General features: G+C 52.9%; 1 protein-coding gene and 1 long non-coding RNA gene across 2 annotated transcripts in view; one reads left to right on the forward strand and one right to left on the reverse strand.

Moving 5' to 3' along the window:
• The first annotated feature begins 249 nt into the window (after positions 1–249).
• LOC122685226 lies at positions 250–4511 on the forward strand. The gene is made up of 5 exons (XM_043889814.1): positions 250–548; positions 942–1046; positions 1188–1251; positions 1487–1934; positions 4268–4511. The coding sequence occupies exons 1-5, from the start codon at positions 414–416 to the stop codon at positions 4509–4511; spliced, it is 996 nt and encodes a 331-aa protein (XP_043745749.1). The 5' UTR covers positions 250–413.
• A 9126-nt stretch (positions 4512–13637) lies between these two features.
• Positions 13638–19169, reverse strand: part of LOC122685440 — a 54269-nt gene continuing 48737 nt past the window's right edge. Inside the window, exon 4 of the long non-coding RNA XR_006338390.1 lies at positions 13638–13914. This is a non-coding gene — a long non-coding RNA (uncharacterized LOC122685440). The remainder of the gene's footprint in view (positions 13915–19169) is intronic.

Here is a 19169-nt window from a genome sequence, read left to right on the forward strand (position 1 = left end):
CGGAGGCCAACAGATCTGGGCAGGAGATGGGAGAATGACCCCCGCTCGGCAGATGGAAAGACTGGGGAAACCCTGAGGGGCACATGCTTGTCTAGGGCCACGTGACCTCGGAGAAGGAGGAGCCTGGTCTGAAAGCAGCTGTGTCCTCAGAGCTCAGGCCCTGGCGGAACCCAGGCCTCCCCCAAGGCTGAGGGCTGGGCAGTGTGCGTGTCACTGTGCCCGCACGGGGCCTAAGGCTGTGGTTGCACACTCAGAAACACCCAGGTTCCCTTGGGGAGCTCTGTGTGAGGGACCTCAGCAACGAACCCAAGAAATGATGTCACTTCCTGGCAACAGAACTCAACAGAACCCAGAACCCAGGGACCCAGGCACCACTGCGAGAGGAGACCCCAGCCAGATCACTTGCTGCCAAGATGTTCTGCTGTTTGCCCCTGCCCAGAGGCCGGGGCCTCGGGAGGGCTCACAGGCAGAGTGTGTGGGATCGCTGGCGACGCTGGCTCAGGGCCCCCCGAGGAGGCCTCTGGCCCTTTGCCCGAAGGAACAGGAAGGTAACCCGGGAGCCCCAGGCCGGGCCCGGCCACCTCTCCCATCCCACCCGGGCAACCCCGAGTCCTTTCCCTGGGAATGGGGACGGGGGGTTCTCGGGGTGTGTCTGCCTCAAGCAAGCCCAGAAGGATGCGTGGTCAGAAGCCTGTGCACCGGTGGCGTCCCCACCCCAGGGGAGAGCAGGCTGGGTGGGAGGGGGAGAGCCCAGGCAGCGCTGACTGCCCAGGTTGACCTGACGCCCTAAGAGGTGTCTCCTTCCTCCCGGGTGGGTATCTGAGCAGACACACATCTCCGCTGGGACCAGAAATTCAAGTGGGCAGAAGCAGCAGCCATACTGGCCAGGCCCAGCTCGGAAAACACCAAGCAGGCCTGGCTGACGCTTACTGTCATTGCAGAGCTTCCCACCGGATGTGGCCGACGAGGGGGACACGCCGTCCACCTCCTCGAGGGAGGGGTCGGAGCCCCACCCCCCTGCCCGTGAGGCCCAGTGCAGGGTCCAGGTGAGCGTGCCCATGGAGGGGTCAGCCCAAGGGGCAGTGAAGAGCAAGAGGGGAAGGCCTCCCCAGAAACCACCCAGGACACACCGCGGGGCCCAGTCTCGGGCTGCTTCGCGGCTCAGCACACCTGGCTCCGACCCAGAGCCCCGAGCACCCCTCCCTCTGAGGCAGCACGAGGACCTGGAGCCCAGCGCGGCAGAGCACAGAGGTGAGGAGCCCGGGGCTGGGAATCTGAGTGTGGGGAGGGCGCTGAGCTTCCCAGGGAGGAGTCCCCCAGAGCTGGGGCTGGGCCTGGAGCAACGGCTGGCCTCACACCATCTTGCAGACTGCAGTCAGAGAAGGCATCCTATGCTGGGTATTCTACTGGAAGTCCTGGGAAGCTTTAGAGCCCAGTTAGGCCCGTGACAAGGGAGACCTCTGGGTAGTCTCTTCTTCTCTCCCAGCTCTAGCTCTGACCTTCCAACTCAACCAGGCTCCATTTCCAACACCTGTCCCTACAGAGGTGCTTGCTGCACGTGCAGGACCCAGGGATCCACTGAGGGGACATCGAGACCTGATCCATCCTGCCTCAAAGACACTGGGCCAGCTGGTTCCTGGCCACCACACTGGGCAGATCGGACCTCTGTGCCTGCAGGACGCCCAGCCCCAGGCACCGATGTCCCTCCCCCTCGGCCCAAACGTCCACCTCCACCTGCACCTGCACCTGCTCGGGCTTTGGCAGGAGAACCCGAGTCAGGGCATGAGTTACCACCTCTGCAGGGAGAGCCTGCCCTGGCTCCTGCTCAACACCCAGACGCCCACGATGACTAACCAACCGCTGCAGGGACAACGGGCCCCTCTTTTGGACAGAGACCCAGAGCCCGTTCTGGAAACACCAGGTCCAGGGGAGCCGTGGGCTCTGCAGCCGCTATCCCTGTCTGCCCCCCATGGATGCCATCAACTCGCTCCCCACCCAGGGGAGACTGACTTCCCTTCCCTTGAGGGTCTGTTTATTTGGTTTTTCTCTACCTATTTTGTGCTCTTTTATTTGTTCTATTGTGTTCTGTACTTTTCTTGGTTCAGTTTGAAAGAATAAAATTATTCATTTATTTAATAATAACAATGTCATAGTAACAATTATTGTTGTTTAATAATTGTTATTGTTGTTAACAATTATCGTTGTCTAATCATAACAATTATTGAAAACGCCTGCAATCTGGGGACACTGAGGACTGACAAAGCGCTGTGTAACCATGGCCACCTTGTAGTTTCAGACCCTTTGAATATTTCCGCCTCACCTCCCAGCAAACCCTGTATTCACGGCAAGCACTCCCTGTTCTTCCGTCTCCCTGACCACGAACAAACTTGAAACCTTTTCTCTTCATTTCTCCGTATATTCTGGGTGTCCCCATCAATGACTATCAGTGAAACAATGAGGTCCTTTGGTTCTGACTCCCCACATTTTCCAGGCTACGTTTGAGAATTCTTGTTTTGATTTTATTTGAAGTACCTTTGAGTATCTGAAAGGATGGTGTAGGTACTTTCAAGATATCATGGGCCAGATGAAGCCCTTTAGGCAAATGCCGTCATATTCCCCAGGCAGTCATTGCTGTTGTTAAGAATGACATCTCAGCCAGAACGCGAATGCTGAACTTTTCCTGTGGCACAAACAAACTCACAGAATCAGCCAAGAAAGAGAGCTGGATAAACAAACAACCCCAACAACTAGGAAGCCATTCCTCAGGAGACAAGGCTAGAGAATGACCTAACATCCTGGTGACCCAAAAACCCTCTAGAAAATTCATGTTCTGGAAAGAAGAGAACACATGGGAAGAACGAAGGAGAGGCAATGCACATGGCCAGTCTAGCTTAGAGATGGCCTGACCGCTCCAATGGAGACGCACCACTGGAAACCCTTTGCAGACAGCAGTGATGGTCATCACCATGGTAACTGTTCTGTCTGGTGACAACCTGCCCTGGGCACCAGCCGAGGGAGCAGACCTGCTTCTCGTCCTCTGGCCCCACACCACCCCCTCGTGAAGGCGGCTCAGGTGCCATCCTGCCCCGCCTGCCTGTCTGACTCATCCATGGGCTCTCACCACCTCCAGGGCAGGCCTCCACTTTCTCCTCTCTCTGCACCGTGAACCTGCACACAGTGGGCCTTCAGAACCTCAGGAGACTCGAGCCATTCCCACTATAGCCAGGACTCTCCCCAGGCATTCAAACGCCTGTGGAGTCACTTTGGCGCAAGCACAGGTTCCAGAACCCTGGAGGCTACGAAACCCTCTCCACTGTGAAGAGTCAGGCCCCTTTGTACAGAGCTTCTGAGCTGTCAGATCTGAGCTGTTGTTTCATTGTCAGCTCTGTCCGTCCGGTGGCAGCCAGGCGGGCCACGCTGCAGACAAACGAGCTCACAAGCTGAGTTTCAAGGGAGCTATGGCAAGGACAGTGAGGGATACAAACTGACTGAGGGGCCCCACAACATGTGGAAAAGGCCTGTGGTGTGCAAGTGGGGACTAGGGCCCCCAAGGTCCACAGAAAGAGAGGCACTCGGGAGCAAAGGCCGTTGGCTTCTCCTCTGGCAGCTCCACATGGCAGCCCGTGAACAGGAGTCAGCAAAGGTGGTCACGAGAGAGTGACTCTGTCACTTCCTCAGAAATCGAGAGAAAGGTGTCAGTGTCAGTGGGAATCTGGAGGGTGTGGTGGGGTGGATGAAGCCAGGTGCCCTTCCTCCCTTCAGCGCAAACTGCTTTTGGAAATCTCAAAGCTACCACATGGCAGTTACCAAGTCAGGCCCCAACAGTGTCCAGTATGGGCTGATGCCTTAGCCCCTGACACACGGACAACCCACACCAGTGGCTTCCCTGCGTTCAAACGGCAGGATCCGGGGCTTCTGTCTGGGTGCACGCCTCCTTGCTGGAGCCACGTCACCCCCTTCTCTGAGCAGCAGTCTCATGCTCTAGAATGAGGACATGGACTGCTCCCTTAGCAGGTTTCTATCTCAATCCTGTGAAGACTACTTCGGGTTATCCTAGAATTAATATCTGACCCGAAGAGATATCACCTCATCCAGATTCAACTGGAGTCTCCCAGCGGCATCTGGCATTTCTTCCTGAAGCCAGCCAAAACCCACACAGTTGCATTTCCATGTCTCCACTTAGCCAGCTGAATAGAAAACCCAGCGAGGTTCAAACAAGCTGACAGACAAGCAGAAGAGGACTCACGAGCAGACGGTTTCCCCTCAGGTCTCAGGAGGAGCTGCGGGTCCACACCGGGAACGGGCGCTCTCAACCCCTGGGCTCAGCAGCGCCCTCATCCTCAGGCTGGCGGCTCTGCCCTGACGGGAGCTGGAAGGCCACCAACCGCCCCAGGCCGACCTCACTCCCCTTCCACTGCTGGAGCCTGACGACAGCCAGCCGCACCCCTTCCGGCAGAACCAGAGCCCCTCTGCCCCTTGATTCCAGGGTCAAGCCTGGCCCTGGGTCCTGATTGCTCACTGCCCTAGTCCTGAGCCAATCACGGTGGCCAGGGAGGACGGAACACACCCACTGCCCAGGTCCGGGTCATGTCACCTTCCCTAGGGCACGTGGGAGCTGCTCGCCGTGTGTCAGGGCTGGACACAGTGCGATGCCCCAAGAGCAGGACTAGGAGTCCAGTCACTGTGTCCGTGTGCTCAGAGTCCTGGGACGTGCTTCCACGCATCCTCTCGACGCACCACTTTGTCCTCTGCAGACAAAATGGTCATGACACACCTCTGCCCTTCCCAAGCCCTGTTTCACATTCAAGGGAGCAAGGACTCCTGTTTCAGGATGGGTTTGGAGATCCTCTGCTAGCCTATTAGAATAAATTATTCAGTCAAAAACCACCCGCAAGCACCATCACATGCTGCTCCGACCTTGGAGGTCTATTCGTTGTTGTTTGGAGTCGAGGGCGTGGCCCAGGGCGAGTGAATTTTCTGCAAGGAAGCACCTGAGACACTGAATCACAGAATCACTTTGCTGTATGCCTGAATCTAAAATTCATTACAAATCAACAATGTTTAAATTAAAAAAAAAAGGATTCACTCATCAAAAATTGTTCTAAAATGTGTCAAGTTTTTCTTTGAAGTGTTGGTTCTTGGTATGTGTCTAATCTTTGGTGGTTTCTGTGAGGCAGGGACCTGACGTCCTTTCCCAATGGATATCAACTAGTCCCAGTGGGCCTCCTTTCTCCCTTTACGTGTTTAGAAAGACTTCTCCAAATCCAAAGTATCAAAGGCTTCAGGTCTTTGGTCATTTGGGAAGCACCCAAGAGGCAGGTGTCCTTTTCCGAGTCTTCTCCTCGCATTTGGCCACTGCCAGGTTCTGGTATACACAAGTGCCCCAGAAAGTTCTGTGTGGTGAACCGTGCATGTGTCTGTGAGGACAGAGGATGTGAGCTCGGAGGAGGGGCTGAGTCCATAGCGACCACTGACCATGCTGAGCAACTCCACCGTCAAGTCTGGCTGAGACTTCCAAAGGCAAGTTCTGTGTTTCTTCCTTTGGTGTCTGGCTGCACACAGGAAGGTTGGTGGATTGGGACTTTGGTCTCTGGGATCAGCAGTGGAGTTGAATCTAACCAGCAGATTAGACTCACAGCCTGATTGTCCATTCTGTTTCCACCATGTGGGCTCTCCTGAGCTGGAGTGGAGATATTTCTGATACATTTCTGCTAAAGGCCTGAAAAGCAGTCAATGCTTCTGCTTCCCAACCCCTGCCTTGTCTGTACTTCTGTCATTTTTTAAAAATAGAGTTCCTCATCAATGTTGTTAGTCCTTGTGTCATTCTGACAGTTAGGCACCTGCGGATTAATAGACCTAAAGCTCCCGAGAGCTCTTGGCCTGCTGGACACATGGAGAACTCAGGGAGCAGCACCACATCACACTGGAGCCTGGACCAGAGAGAAGGTCCTTGCCAGGAAGAGGCCGGCCCTGCGGTGGGGGTTCCGAGTTATCGCTTCTGATCTTGCATCCCCCGCTCCCTGGTTTAGGCCCCACTCTGAGATCTGGAAAGGAGGTGGCCTCCTTCCCTGACCCACGATGACTATCATTTTCGTCCTGGTCCTCGACCAGCCCCATCTGGCTCCCCAGCTCCACACGTGACCCTTGCCCACAGGATGAGGAGAGCACAGGTCCAGAGAAGTTGGACACAAGGAGAGGCTGCTGGAGACCCTCCAATCCCCTGGTCTAAATAAGCATTTCCCTTTAGTTTCACAACCCTGGCAAGGAGGTACTGGTTTTGTGTCCATCTTGCAGTTGAAATGGTTGAGCCTCAGATCATTGTCTCATTTGCCCAGGGTCACTCAGCAGGTTAGCAAGTGAGCGGGGATATCAACCCAGAATTCCCACCTCAGAATCCAGGACTCTGTGCAAGTCTTTCAGCTCCTGGTTGAAATTGATTTCAAGGTATTTCATTCCTTTGGATCCATTTAGAAGTTCAGTCGCTCAGTCATGTCCAACTCTGCGACCCCATGAATCACAGCACGCCAGGCCTCCCTGTCCATCACCAACTCCCGGACTCCACCCAAACCCATGTCCATCGAGTCAATGATGCCATCCAACCATCTCATGCTCTGTCGTCCCCCTCTCCTCCTGCCTTCGATCTTTCCCAGCATCAGGGCCTTTTCCAATGAGTCAGAGCTCTTCGCATCAGGTGGACAAAGGATTGGAGTTTCAGCTTCAACATCAGTCCTTCCAATGAACACCCAGGACTGGTCTCCTTTAGGATGGACTGGTTGGGTCTCCTTGCAGTCCAAGAGACTCTCCAGAGTCTTCTCCCCAGGCTCAAAAGCATCAATTCTTCGGCGCTCAACTTTCCTTCTAGTCCAACTTTGTCATCCATACATGACCACTGGAAAAACCATCGCCTTGACAAGATGGACCTTTCTTGACAAAGTCATGTCTCTGCTTTTTAAGATGCTCTCTAGGTGGGTCATAACTTTCCTTCCAAGGAGTAAGCGTCTTTTCATTTCATGGCTCCAATCACCATCTGCGGTGATTTTGGAGCCCAGAAAAATAAAGTCAGCCACTGTTTCCCCTGTTTCCTTCCCCATTATCTGCCATGAAGTCATGGGACCAGATGCCAAAATCTGAGTGTTCTGGATGTTGAGCATTGAGCCAGCTTTTCCACTCTCCTCTTTCACTTTCATCAAGAGGCTCTTTAGTTCTTCTTCACTTTCTGCCATAAGGGTGGTGTCATCTGCATACCTGCGGTTATTGATATTTCTCCCAGCAATCTAGATTCCAGCTTGTGCTTCCTCCAGCCCAGCTTTTCTCATGATGTCCTCTGCATGTAAGTTAAATAAGCAGGGTGAGCAGATAGAGCCTTGAAGTACTCCTTTCCCTATTTGGAACCAGTCTGTTGCTCCATGTCCACATCGAACTGTTGCTTCCTGACGTGCATACAGATTTCTCAAGAGATTCTTTAGATGGATTCCTGTTCATATGCATTCACTAAGCATATCGATCTGTATAGTCCAAGGGGTCAATCATCATCTACTCGAATGTACTTATTTAGGCTATAAGAGTGTAATAGAACGGAATTCCAAATATGACAGAATCTAACTGTATTAGAAATGCATGGAAAAACCTCACAGTAGGGGATGGGGCAAAAGATGCTGACCTAAGTGAACGTTAGCAATGAACAGACTCTCTGAACTAAGGGCAAAATGGAACATACAGAAGCAGGAGGCTTTGTTTGATGGAGTCCTTTCCAGAGTGTGAAAGTGAAAGTCATTCTGTCCTGTCTCAGTCTTTGTGGCCCCGTTGACGCTATAGTCCATGGAGCTCTCTAGGCCAGAACACTGGAGTGGGTAGCTTTTCCCTCCTGCAGGGCCTCTTCCCAACCCAGGGATTGAACCCATGCCTCCCGCATTGCAGGTGCATACTTGACCAGCTGAGCCACAAGGGAAGTGTAGTAGCTGACACTTCTGAAACCACTGTTTATGTCATCTGGAAAGGTCCAATGCACAGATAAATGGCAGATGGTGGAAGCCTGGTTCCTGCCTGTGGGAGTGGCAGTTATAGAGTAGCAAGGGGACAAAAGAGATATAGAGAAACCCTCCACATCCTGGATCTAGACTTCCTGCGAGGATGGTGTGGGGAGTCGACGACCTGGGGAAATGCACAGATCTTCATACCTGGAGTGCCATGCAGATGGAGTCACCTCACACCCCATCCTTCCACCCACACTAGCTGGAAATGAGGCAGAAGAGACATAGGCCCCAGGCTGAGAACCTGGAGGCCCTCCCATGTGGACAGACACAGTAAGATGAAGACAATAGCAGGAGGCAATAGGACCCGATCCCTGTCCAGAGAACTGACGAAAGACCATAGAGTCCTCATTGTCAGGGTCGAGGAGACCTGTTCGACTACACAGGTGCAGAAAAGCTCCCAAGGGGCAAAGGACGAGAGGGCGCCACCCTACAGTCAGTCAGTGACATCAACTCCCCTTAGGCTTCCTTGCTAGAACCTGCCTTGGCTAAGTGATGCACACACATGGGAAGGAACCGGAGAGAAACCAAATACAGACTCAGAACCAGACAGAGCAAGATGGTGGGCCAGAGGAAACCTGAAAGAAACACTGCATGTGAGTGATTTAAGCCACCGCAATGGGGACATCTCTTTCTGAGCGCACGGTTTTGTCTATTCACACAGACGGTCTTTCCACTTAATAAACACTTGACTTGTTTCAATCCTTTCTGCTTCTTTGTGGAAATTCATTTCTACAAAGCCACTCAGCCAGGGCCTTCTCACTGACCACTGGTCTACTGGTTAGGATTCAACTCTTTCACTGCCATTGCCTGACTTCATGCTACTGGAGTCGGTAGCCTTTCCCTACTCCAGGGCATCTTCCCAACACAGGGATGGCACCCAGGTCTCCCGCATTGCAGGTGGATTCTTTACCAGCTGAGCCACAAGGGAAACGTAGTAGCTAACACAGGGGAAGCGTGAGCTTACTACTTCTGCATGGCATTCCAGCCATGAAGGTCTGTGCATTTCCCCAGGTAGTCAACTCCCCACACCATCCTCCCAGGAAGCATAAAGCTAGGATGTGGAGGGCTTCTCTGTATATCTTATCTCCCTTTCCTTATCCATAACTTCCACTCCCACAGTGAGAACCAGGCTCCCACCATCTGCCATTTGTTTGTGCATTGGATCTTTCCAGATTACATACACAGTGGTTTCAGAAGGGTCAGCTACTACACTTCCCTTGTGGCTCAGCTCGTAAAGAATCCGCCTGCAGTGTGGGAGACCTGGGTTCGATCCCTGGGGTGGGAAGATCCCCTGGAGAAGGGAAAGGCTACCCACTCCAGCACTCTTGCCTGGAGAACTCCTTGGACTATCCATAGGGTCACAAAGAGACAGACACAACTGAGTGACTTTCACTTTCACACTCTGGACAGAACTCCAGAAAACAAAGCCTACTGCTTAGGTACGGTCCATTTTGCCTTTAGTCTAGAGAGTCTCTTCATTTCTAAAGTTCATTTAGGTCAGCACCGTTACCTCATCCCCTATGGTGAAGTTTTTCCATGCATTTCTAATACAGTTTGATTCTGTGGTATTTGGCATTCCATTCTGTGCACTCCGATAGCCTAAAAAAGGAAATTTGAATAGATCATGATTGACCCCTTGGACTATATGAATCGATCTGTTCAGCAAACGCATATTAACAGGAATCCATCTGAAGGATCAGTTCAACTTCCCCACCCCAGGATCTCTTTCACATCTGTGGAGATTTCCCGTTCCAAGAATGTCATCAATGGGGTCATACTGTACTCAGCCTCTTCAGACTGCATTCTTTCACTTAGCCACATGCATCGAACATTTATCCCTGTCTTTCAAGGGCTGACTTTTCACTCCTGTCCACTGTTGAGTATTATTCCTTTGCATGCGTATAGGAGGAAACACAATTTCCCTCTGCCCTTTTGGTTCTCGGTTGAGCCTTCCTTCTCCATCATGAAAGCCAAAATATCAGGAGAGAAACAGAAGTTGAATAACATGTATATCTTGCATGTGGGGAAGAGGCCAAGGAAACTGAGTCACTTCCTGCAGTGACCAAAGCCATCAGCGCAAATACCGTCTACAGCTCAAAACATAGCAAAGACCTTGGGGGAAGCGGGGAGGCCAGTTATGGCAGGTTATCATGGAAAGCACAGTAAACAAGCATATGATTCTCTGCAGACTTATGCCGGGACCTCTTCACTGAGAAGAGTTCCTTCAGATGGAACTATCCTATTTCAGGTGCAAAGAGGGACATACCCTTACAAACAGAGACTTCCCTACTAAACGGAAACGGAACTCACAAAAGGGCAACCTCGGGCTCCCCTGGTCTTCTACCGGTTAAGGAGCTGCCTGCTAATGCATGGGATACGGGTTTGGTTCTCTGTCCAGGCGTATCTCACAGGCCTCAGAGGAGCTAAACTCATCCACCACACGCACTGAGCCAGCGCTCTACAGCCTGGGAGTCACAACTGCTAAACACATGCAGCACAACGACTGAAGCCTGGACACCTGGACCCCTGCTCTGCAACAAGAGGAGCCCCACTCACCAGAACTAGAGGAAGCCCTCTCAAAGCAATGAAGCCCTAGCACGGCCAACAATCAATTAATAAATCTTAAAATCAAGAAGGGCAACTTCTACTCAGGTTTTCTCTTTTTTTATTTTATTGAATTAAACACAGCAAACTCGCCCGATGTCGGAGACACATCTTAGGATGACATGTTCTGCCCCCAGTGACTTGGATGTAATCCAATTGACCTACACATTCATCTACTGAAGGATATCACGACTTCTTAACATGTATAGCCATTTTGAACAGAACTGCTGTACATAATTGCATCCATGGTTGCATTTTCAGAGCAGTTGCCTGAATGCAGGGAGCCATTCTATGCTCAGCCACCCACAGAAGCCAAGCTGGGAGACTTGAACCAGAATCTCGATGGAAAAAGAGGACCAGAAAGTTGGCTCCTCTTTCATATAAGAGAAGGCGACCTTCCAGTCTTCCTTTCAGCCCCGCAATTGGGGGGTGGGGTCTTGAAAAGGCAGCAAGGGGAGTGTCTTTTCCTAGGTCCCAGAGCCTGTTTCTGCCCCATTCCGTGCTAGCTCAGCCCTGTATTGAATCCTTCCTTTGGGAAGTCTCAGTGCACAAACTCCATGTGATACCAGCCCCAGGTGGAAAGGCATGGGGGTCTCGGAGGCCAACAGATCTGGGCAGGAGATGGGAGAATGACCCCCGCTCGGCAGATGGAAAGACTGGGGAAACCCTGAGGGGCACATGCTTGTCTAGGGCCACGTGACCTCGGAGAAGGAGGAGCCTGGTCTGAAAGCAGCTGTGTCCTCAGAGCTCAGGCCCTGGCGGAACCCAGGCCTCCCCCAAGGCTGAGGGCTGGGCAGTGTGCGTGTCACTGTGCCCGCACGGGGCCTAAGGCTGTGGTTGCACACTCAGAAACACCCAGGTTCCCTTGGGGAGCTCTGTGTGAGGGACCTCAGCAACGAACCCAAGAAATGATGTCACTTCCTGGCAACAGAACTCAACAGAACCCAGAACCCAGGGACCCAGGCACCACTGCGAGAGGAGACCCCAGCCAGATCACTTGCTGCCAAGATGTTCTGCTGTTTGCCCCTGCCCAGAGGCCGGGGCCTCGGGAGGGCTCACAGGCAGAGTGTGTGGGATCGCTGGCGACGCTGGCTCAGGGCCCCCCGAGGAGGCCTCTGGCCCTTTGCCCGAAGGAACAGGAAGGTAACCCGGGAGCCCCAGGCCGGGCCCGGCCACCTCTCCCATCCCACCCGGGCAACCCCGAGTCCTTTCCCTGGGAATGGGGACGGGGGGTTCTCGGGGTGTGTCTGCCTCAAGCAAGCCCAGAAGGATGTGCGGTCAGAAGCCTGTGCACCGGTGGCGTCCCCACCCCAGGGGAGAGCAGGCTGGGCGGGAGGGGGAGAGCCCAGGCAGCGCTGACTGCCCAGGTTGACCTGACGCCCTAAGAGGTGTCTCCTTCCTCCCGGGTGGGTATCTGAGCAGACACACATCTCCGCTGGGACCAGAAATTCAAGTGGGCAGAAGCAGCAGCCATACTGGCCAGGCCCAGCTCGGAAAACACCAAGCAGGCCTGGCTGACGCTTACTGTCATTGCAGAGCTTCCCACCGGATGTGGCCGACGAGGGGGACACGCCGTCCACCTCCTCGAGGGAGGGGTCGGAGCCCCACCCCCCTGCCCGTGAGGCCCAGTGCAGGGTCCAGGTGAGCGTGCCCATGGAGGGGTCAGCCCAAGGGGCAGTGAAGAGCAAGAGGGGAAGGCCTCCCCAGAAACCACCCAGGACACACCGCGGGGCCCAGTCTCGGGCTGCTTCGCGGCTCAGCACACCTGGCTCCGACCCAGAGCCCCGAGCACCCCTCCCTCTGAGGCAGCATGAGGACCTGGAGCCCAGCGCGGCAGAGCACAGAGGTGAGGAGCCCGGGGCTGGGAATCTGAGTGTGTGGGGAGGGCGCTGAGCTTCCCAGGGAGGAGTCCCCCAGAGCTGGGGCTGGGCCTGGAGCAACGGCTGGCCTCACACCATCTTGCAGACTGCAGTCAGAGAAGGCATCCTATGCTGGGTATTCTACTGGAAGTCCTGGGAAGCTTTAGAGCCCAGTTAGGCCCGTGACAAGGGAGACCTCTGGGTAATCTCTTCTTCTCTCCCAGCTCTAGCTCTGACCTTCCAACTCAACCAGGCTCCATTTCCAACACCTGTCCCTACAGAGGTGCTTGCTCCACGTGTAGGAACCAGGGATCCACTGAGGGGACATCGAGACCTGATCCATCCTGTCTAAAAGACACTGGGCCAGCTGGTTCCTGGCCACCACACTGGGCAGATCGGACCTCTGTGCCTGCAGGACCCCCAGCCCCAGGCACCGATGTCCCTCCCCCTCGGCCCAAACGTCCACCTCCACCTGCACCTGCACCCGCTCGGGCTTTGGCAGGAGAACCCGAGTCAGGGCATGAGTTACCACCTCTGCAGGGAGAGCCTGCCCTGGCTCCTGCTCAACACCCAGACGCCCACGATGACTGACCAACCGCTGCAGGGACAACGGGCCCCTCTTTTGGACAGAGACCCAGAGCCCGTTCTGGAAACACCAGGTCCAGGGGAGCCGTGGGCTCTGCAGCCGCTATCCCTGTCTGCCCCCCATGGATGCCATCAACTCGCTCCCCACCCAGGGGAGACTGACTTCCCTTCCCTTGAGGGTCTGTTTATTTGGTTTTTCTCTACCTATTTTGTGCTCTTTTACTTGTTCTATGGTGTTCTGTACTTTTCTTGGTTCAGTTTGAAAGAATAAAATTATTCATTTATTTAATAATAACAATGTCATAGTAACAATTATTGTTGTTTAATAATTGTTATTGTTGTTAACAATTATCGTTGTCTAATAATAACAATTATTGAAAACGGCTGCAATCTGGGGACACTGAGGACCGACAAAGCGCTGTGTAACCATGGCCACCTTGTAGTTTCAGACCCTTTGAAGATTTCCGCCTCACCTCCCAGCAAACCCTGTATTCACGGCAAGCACTCCCTGTTCTTCCGTCTCCCTGACCACGAACAAACTTGAAAGCTTTTCTCTTCATTTCTCCGTATATTCTGGGTGTCCCCATCAATGACTATCAGTGAAACAATGAGGTCCTTTTGTTCTGACTCCCCACATTTTCAAGGCTACGTTTGAGAATTCTTGTTTTGATTTTATTTGAAGTACCTTTGAGTATCTGAAAGGATGGTGTAGGTACTTTCAAGATATCATGGGCCAGATGAAGCCCTTTAGGCAAATGCCGTCATACTCCCCAGGCAGTCATTGCTGTTGTTAAGAATGACATCTCAGCCAGAACGCGAATGCTGAACTTTTCCTGTGGCACAAACAAAGTCACATAATCAGCCAAGAAAGAGAGCTGGATAAACAAACAACCCCAACAACTAGGAAGCCATTCCTCAGGAGACAAGGCTAGAGAATGACCTAACATCCTGGTGACCCAAAAACCCTCTAGAAAATTCATGTTCTGGAAAGAAGAGAACACATGGGAAGAACGAAGGAGAGGCAATGCACATGGCCAGTCTAGCTTAGAGATGGCCTGACCGCTCCAATGGAGACGCACCACTGGAAACCCTTTGCAGACAGCAGTGATGGTCATCACCATGGTAACTGTTCTGTCTGGTGACAACCTGCCCTGGGCACCAGCCGAGGGAGCAGACCTGCTTCTCGTCCTCTGGCCCCACACCACCCCCTCGTGAAGGCGGCTCAGGTGCCATCCTGCCCCGCCTGCCTGTCTGACTCATCCATGGGCTCTCACCACCTCCAGGGCAGGCCTCCACTTTCTCCTCTCTCTGCACCGTGAACCTGCACACAGTGGGCCTTCAGAACCTCAGGAGACTCGAGCCATTCCCACTATAGCCAGGACTCTCCCCAGGCATTCAAACGCCTGTGGAGTCACTTTGGCGCAAGCACAGGTTCCAGAACCCTGGAGGCTACGAAACCCTCTCCACTGTGAAGAGTCAGGCCCCTTTGTACAGAGCTTCTGAGCTGTCAGATCTGAGCTGTTGTTTCATTGTCAGCTCTGTCCGGCCGGTGGCAGCCAGGCGGGCCATGCTGCAGACAAACGAGCTCACAAGCTGAGTTTCAAGGGAGCTATGGCAAGGACAGTGAGGGATACAAACTGAGTGAGGGGCCCCACAACATGTGGAAAAGGCCTGTGGTGTGCAAGTGGGGACTAGGGCCCCCAAGGTCCACAGAAAGAGAGGCACTCGGGAGCAAAGGCCGTTGGCTTCTCCTCTGGCAGCTCCACATGGCAGCCCGTGAACAGGAGTCAGCAAAGGTGGTCACGAGAGAGTGACTCTGTCACTTCCTCAGAAATCGAGAGAAAGGTGTCAGTGTCAGTGGGAATCTGGAGGGTGTGGTGGGGTGGATGAAGCCAGGTGCCCTTCCTCCCTTCAGCGCAAACTGCTTTTGGAAATCTCAAAGCTACCACATGGCAGTTACCAAGTCAGGCCCCAACAGTGTCCAGTATGGGCTGATGCCTTAGCCCCTGACACACGGACAACCCACACCAGTGGCTTCCCTGCGTTCAAACGGCAGGATCCGGGGCTTCTGTCTGGGTGCACGCCTCCTTGCTGGAGCCACGTCACCCCCTTCTCTGAGCAGCAGTCTCATGCTCTAGAATGAGGACATGGACTGCTCCCTTAGCAGGTTTCTATCTCAATCCTGTGAAGACTACTTCGGGTTATCCTAGAATTAATATCTGACCCGAAGAGATATCACCTCATCCAGATTCAACTGGAGTCTCCCAGCGGCATCTGGCATTTCTTCCTGAAGCCAGCCAAAACCCACACAGTTGCATTTCCATGTCTCCACTTAGCCAGCTGAATAGAAAACCCAGCAAGGTTCAAACAAGCTGACAGACAAGCAGAAGAGGACTCACGAGCAGACGGTTTCCCCTCAGGTCTCAGGAGGAGCTGCGGGTCCACACCGGGAACGGGCGCTCTCAACCCCTGGGCTCAGCAGCGCCCTCATCCTCAGGCTGGCGGCTCTGCCCTGACGGGAGCTGGAAGGCCACCAACCGCCCCAGGCCGACCTCACTCCTCTTCCACTGCTGGAGCCTGACGACAGCCAGCCGCACCCCTTCCGGCAGAACCAGAGCCCCTCTGCCCCTTGATTCCAGGGTCAAGCCTGGCCCTGGGTCCTGATTGCTCACTGCCCTAGTCCTGAGCCAATCACGGTGGCCAGGGAGGACGGAACACACCCACTGCCCAGGTCCGGGTCATGTCACCTTCCCTAGGGCACGTGGGAGCTGCTCGCCGTGTGTCAGGGCTGGACACAGTGCGATGCCCTAAGAGCAGGACTAGGAGTCCAGTCACTGTGTCCGTGTGCTCAGAGTCCTGGGACGTGCTTCCACGCATCCTCTCGACGCACCACTTTGTCCTCTGCAGACAAAATGGTCATGACACACCTCTGCCCTTCCCAAGCCCTGTTTCACATTCAAGGGAGCAAGGACTCCTGTTTCAGGATGGGTTTGGAGATCCTCTGCTAGCCTATTAGAATAAATTATTCAGTCAAAAACCACCCGCAAGCACCATCACATGCTGCTCCGACCTTGGAGGTCTATTCGTTGTTGTTTGGAGTCGAGGGCGTGGCCCAGGGCGAGTGAATTTTCTGCAAGGAAGCACCTGAGACACTGAATCACAGAATCACTTTGCTGTATGCTTGAATCTAAAATTCATTACAAATCAACAATGTTTAAATTAAAAAAAAAAGGATTCACTCATCAAAAATTGTTCTAAAATGTGTCAAGTTTTTCTTTGAAGTGTTGGTTCTTGGTATGTGTCTAATCTTTGGTGGTTTCTGTGAGGTAGGGACCTGACGTCCTTTCCCAATGGATACCAACTAGTCCCAGTGGGCCTCCTTTCTCCCTTTACATGTTTAGAAAGACTTCTCCAAATCCAAAGTATCAAAGGCTTCAGGTCTTTGGTCATTTGGGAAGCACCCAAGAGGCAGGTGTCCTTTTCCGAGTCTTCTCCTCGCATTTGGCCACTGCCAGGTTCTGGTATACACAAGTGCCCCAGAAAGTTCTGTGTGGTGAACCGTGCATGTTTCTGTGAGGACAGAGGATGTGAGCATGGAGGAGGGGCTGAGCCCATAGCGACCACTGACCATGCTGAGCAACTCCACCGTCAAGTCTGGCTGAGACTTCCAAAGGCAAGTTCTGTGTTTCTTCCTTTGGTGTCTGGCTGCACACAGGAAGGTTGGTGGATTGGGACTTTGGTCTCTGGGATCAGCAGTGGAGTTGAATCTAACCAGCAGATTAGACTCACAGCCTGATTGTCCATTCTGTTTCCACCATGTGGGCTCTCCTGAGCTGGAGTGGAGATATTTCTGATACATTTCTGCTAAAGGCCTGAAAAGCAGTCAATGCTTCTGCTTCCCAACCCCTGCCTTGTCTGTACTTCTGTCATTTTTTAAAAATAGAGTTCCTCATCAATGTTGTTAGTCCTTGTGTCATTCTGACAGTTAGGCACCTGCGGATTAATAGACCTAAAGCTCCCGAGAGCTCTTGGCCTGGTGGGCACATGGAGAACTCAGGGAGCAGCACCACATCACACTGGAGCCTGGACCAGAGAGAAGGTCCTTGCCAGGAAGAGGCCGGCGCTGCGGTGGGGGTTCCGAGTTATCACTTCTGATCTTGCATCCCCCGCTCCCTGGTTTAGGCCCCACTCTGAGATCTGGAAAGGAGGTGGCCTCCTTCCCTGACCCACGACGACTATCATTTTCGTCCTGGTCCTCGACCAGCCCCATCTGGCTCCCCAGCTCCACACGTGACCCTTGCCCACAGGATGAGGAGAGCACAGGTCCAGAGAAGTTGGACACAAGGAGAGGCTGCTGGAGACCCTCCAATCCCCTGGTCTAAATAAGCATTTCCCTTTAGTTTCACAACCCTGGCAAGGAGGTACTGGTTTTGTGTCCATCTTGCAGTTGAAATGGTTGAGCCTCAGATCATTGTCTCATTTGCCCAGGATCACTCAGCAGGTTAGCAAGTGAGCGGGGATATCAACCCAGAATTCCCACCTCAGAATCCAGGACTCTGTGCAAGTCTTTCAGCTCCTGGTTGAAATTGATTTCAAGGTATTTCATTCCTTTGGATGCATTTAGAAGTTCAGTCGCTCAGTCATGTCCAACTCTGCGACCCCATGAATCACAGCACGCCAGGCCTCCCTGTCCATCACCAACTCCTGGACTCCACCCAAACCCAAGTCCATCGAGTCAATGATGCCATCCAACCATCTCATGCTCTGTCGTCCCCCTCTCCTCCTACCTTCGATCTTTCCCAGCATCAGGGCCTTTTCCAATGAGTCAGCTCTTCGCATCAGGTGGACAAAGGATTGGAGTTTCAGCTTCAACATCAGTCCTTCCAATGAACACCCAGGACTGGTCTCCTTTAGGATGGACTGGTTGGGTCTCCTTGCAGTCCAAGAGACTCTCCAGAGTCTTCTCCCCAGGCTCAAAAGCATCAATTCTTCGGCGCTCAACTTTCCTTCTAGTCCAACTTTGTCATCCATACATGACCACTGGAAAAACCATCGCCTTGACAAGATGGACCTTTCTTGACAAAGTCATGTCTCTGCTTTTTAAGATGCTCTCTAGGTGGGTCATAACTTTCCTTCCAAGGAGTAAGCGTCTTTTCATTTCATGGCTCCAATCACCATCTGCGGTGATTTTGGAGCCCAGAAAAATAAAGTCAGCCACTGTTTCCCCTGTTTCCTTCCCCATTATCTGCCAGGAAGTCATGGGACCAGATGCCAAAATCTGAGTGTTCTGGATGTTGAGCATTGAGCCAGCTTTTCCACTCTCCTCTTTCACTTTCATCAAGAGGCTCTTTAGTTCTTCTTCACTTTCTGCCATAAGGGTGGTGTCATCTGCATACCTGCGGTTATTGATATTTCTCCCAGCAATCTAGATTCCAGCTTGTGCTTCCTCCAGCCCAGCGTTTCTCATGATGTCCTCTGCATGTAAGTTAAATAAGCAGGGTGACCACATAGAGCCTTGAAGTACTCCTTTCCCTATTTGGAACCAGTCTGTTGCTCCATGTCCACATCGAACTGTTGCTTCCTGACGTGCATACAGATTTCTCAAGAGATCCTTTAGATGGATTCCTGTTCATATGCATTCACTAAACATGTCGATCTGTATAGTCCAAGGGGTCAATCATCATCTATTCGAATATACTTCTTTAGGCTATAAGAGTGTCACAGAATGGAATTCCAAATATGACAGAATCTAACTGTATTAGAAATGCATGGAAAAACCTCACAGTAGGGGATGGGGCAAAAGATGCTGACCTAAGTGAACGTTAGCAATGAACAGACTCTCTGAACTAAAGGCAAAATGGACCATACAGAAGCAGGAGGCTTTGTTTGATGGAGTCCTTTCCAGAGTGTGAAAGTGAAAGTCACTCCGTCGTGTCTGACTCTCTGTGGCCCCTTTGACTGTATAGTCCATGGAGCTCTCTAGGCCAGAACACTGGAGTGGGGAGCCTTTCCCTCCTGCAGGGCCTCTTCCCAACCCAGGGATTGAACCCATGTCTCCCGCATTGCAGGTGCATACTTGACCAGCTGA

The sequence above is a fragment of the Cervus elaphus genome, chromosome 28 (assembly GCF_910594005.1).
Source record: "Cervus elaphus chromosome 28, mCerEla1.1, whole genome shotgun sequence".
Taxonomy (NCBI): Eukaryota; Metazoa; Chordata; class Mammalia; order Artiodactyla; family Cervidae; genus Cervus; species Cervus elaphus.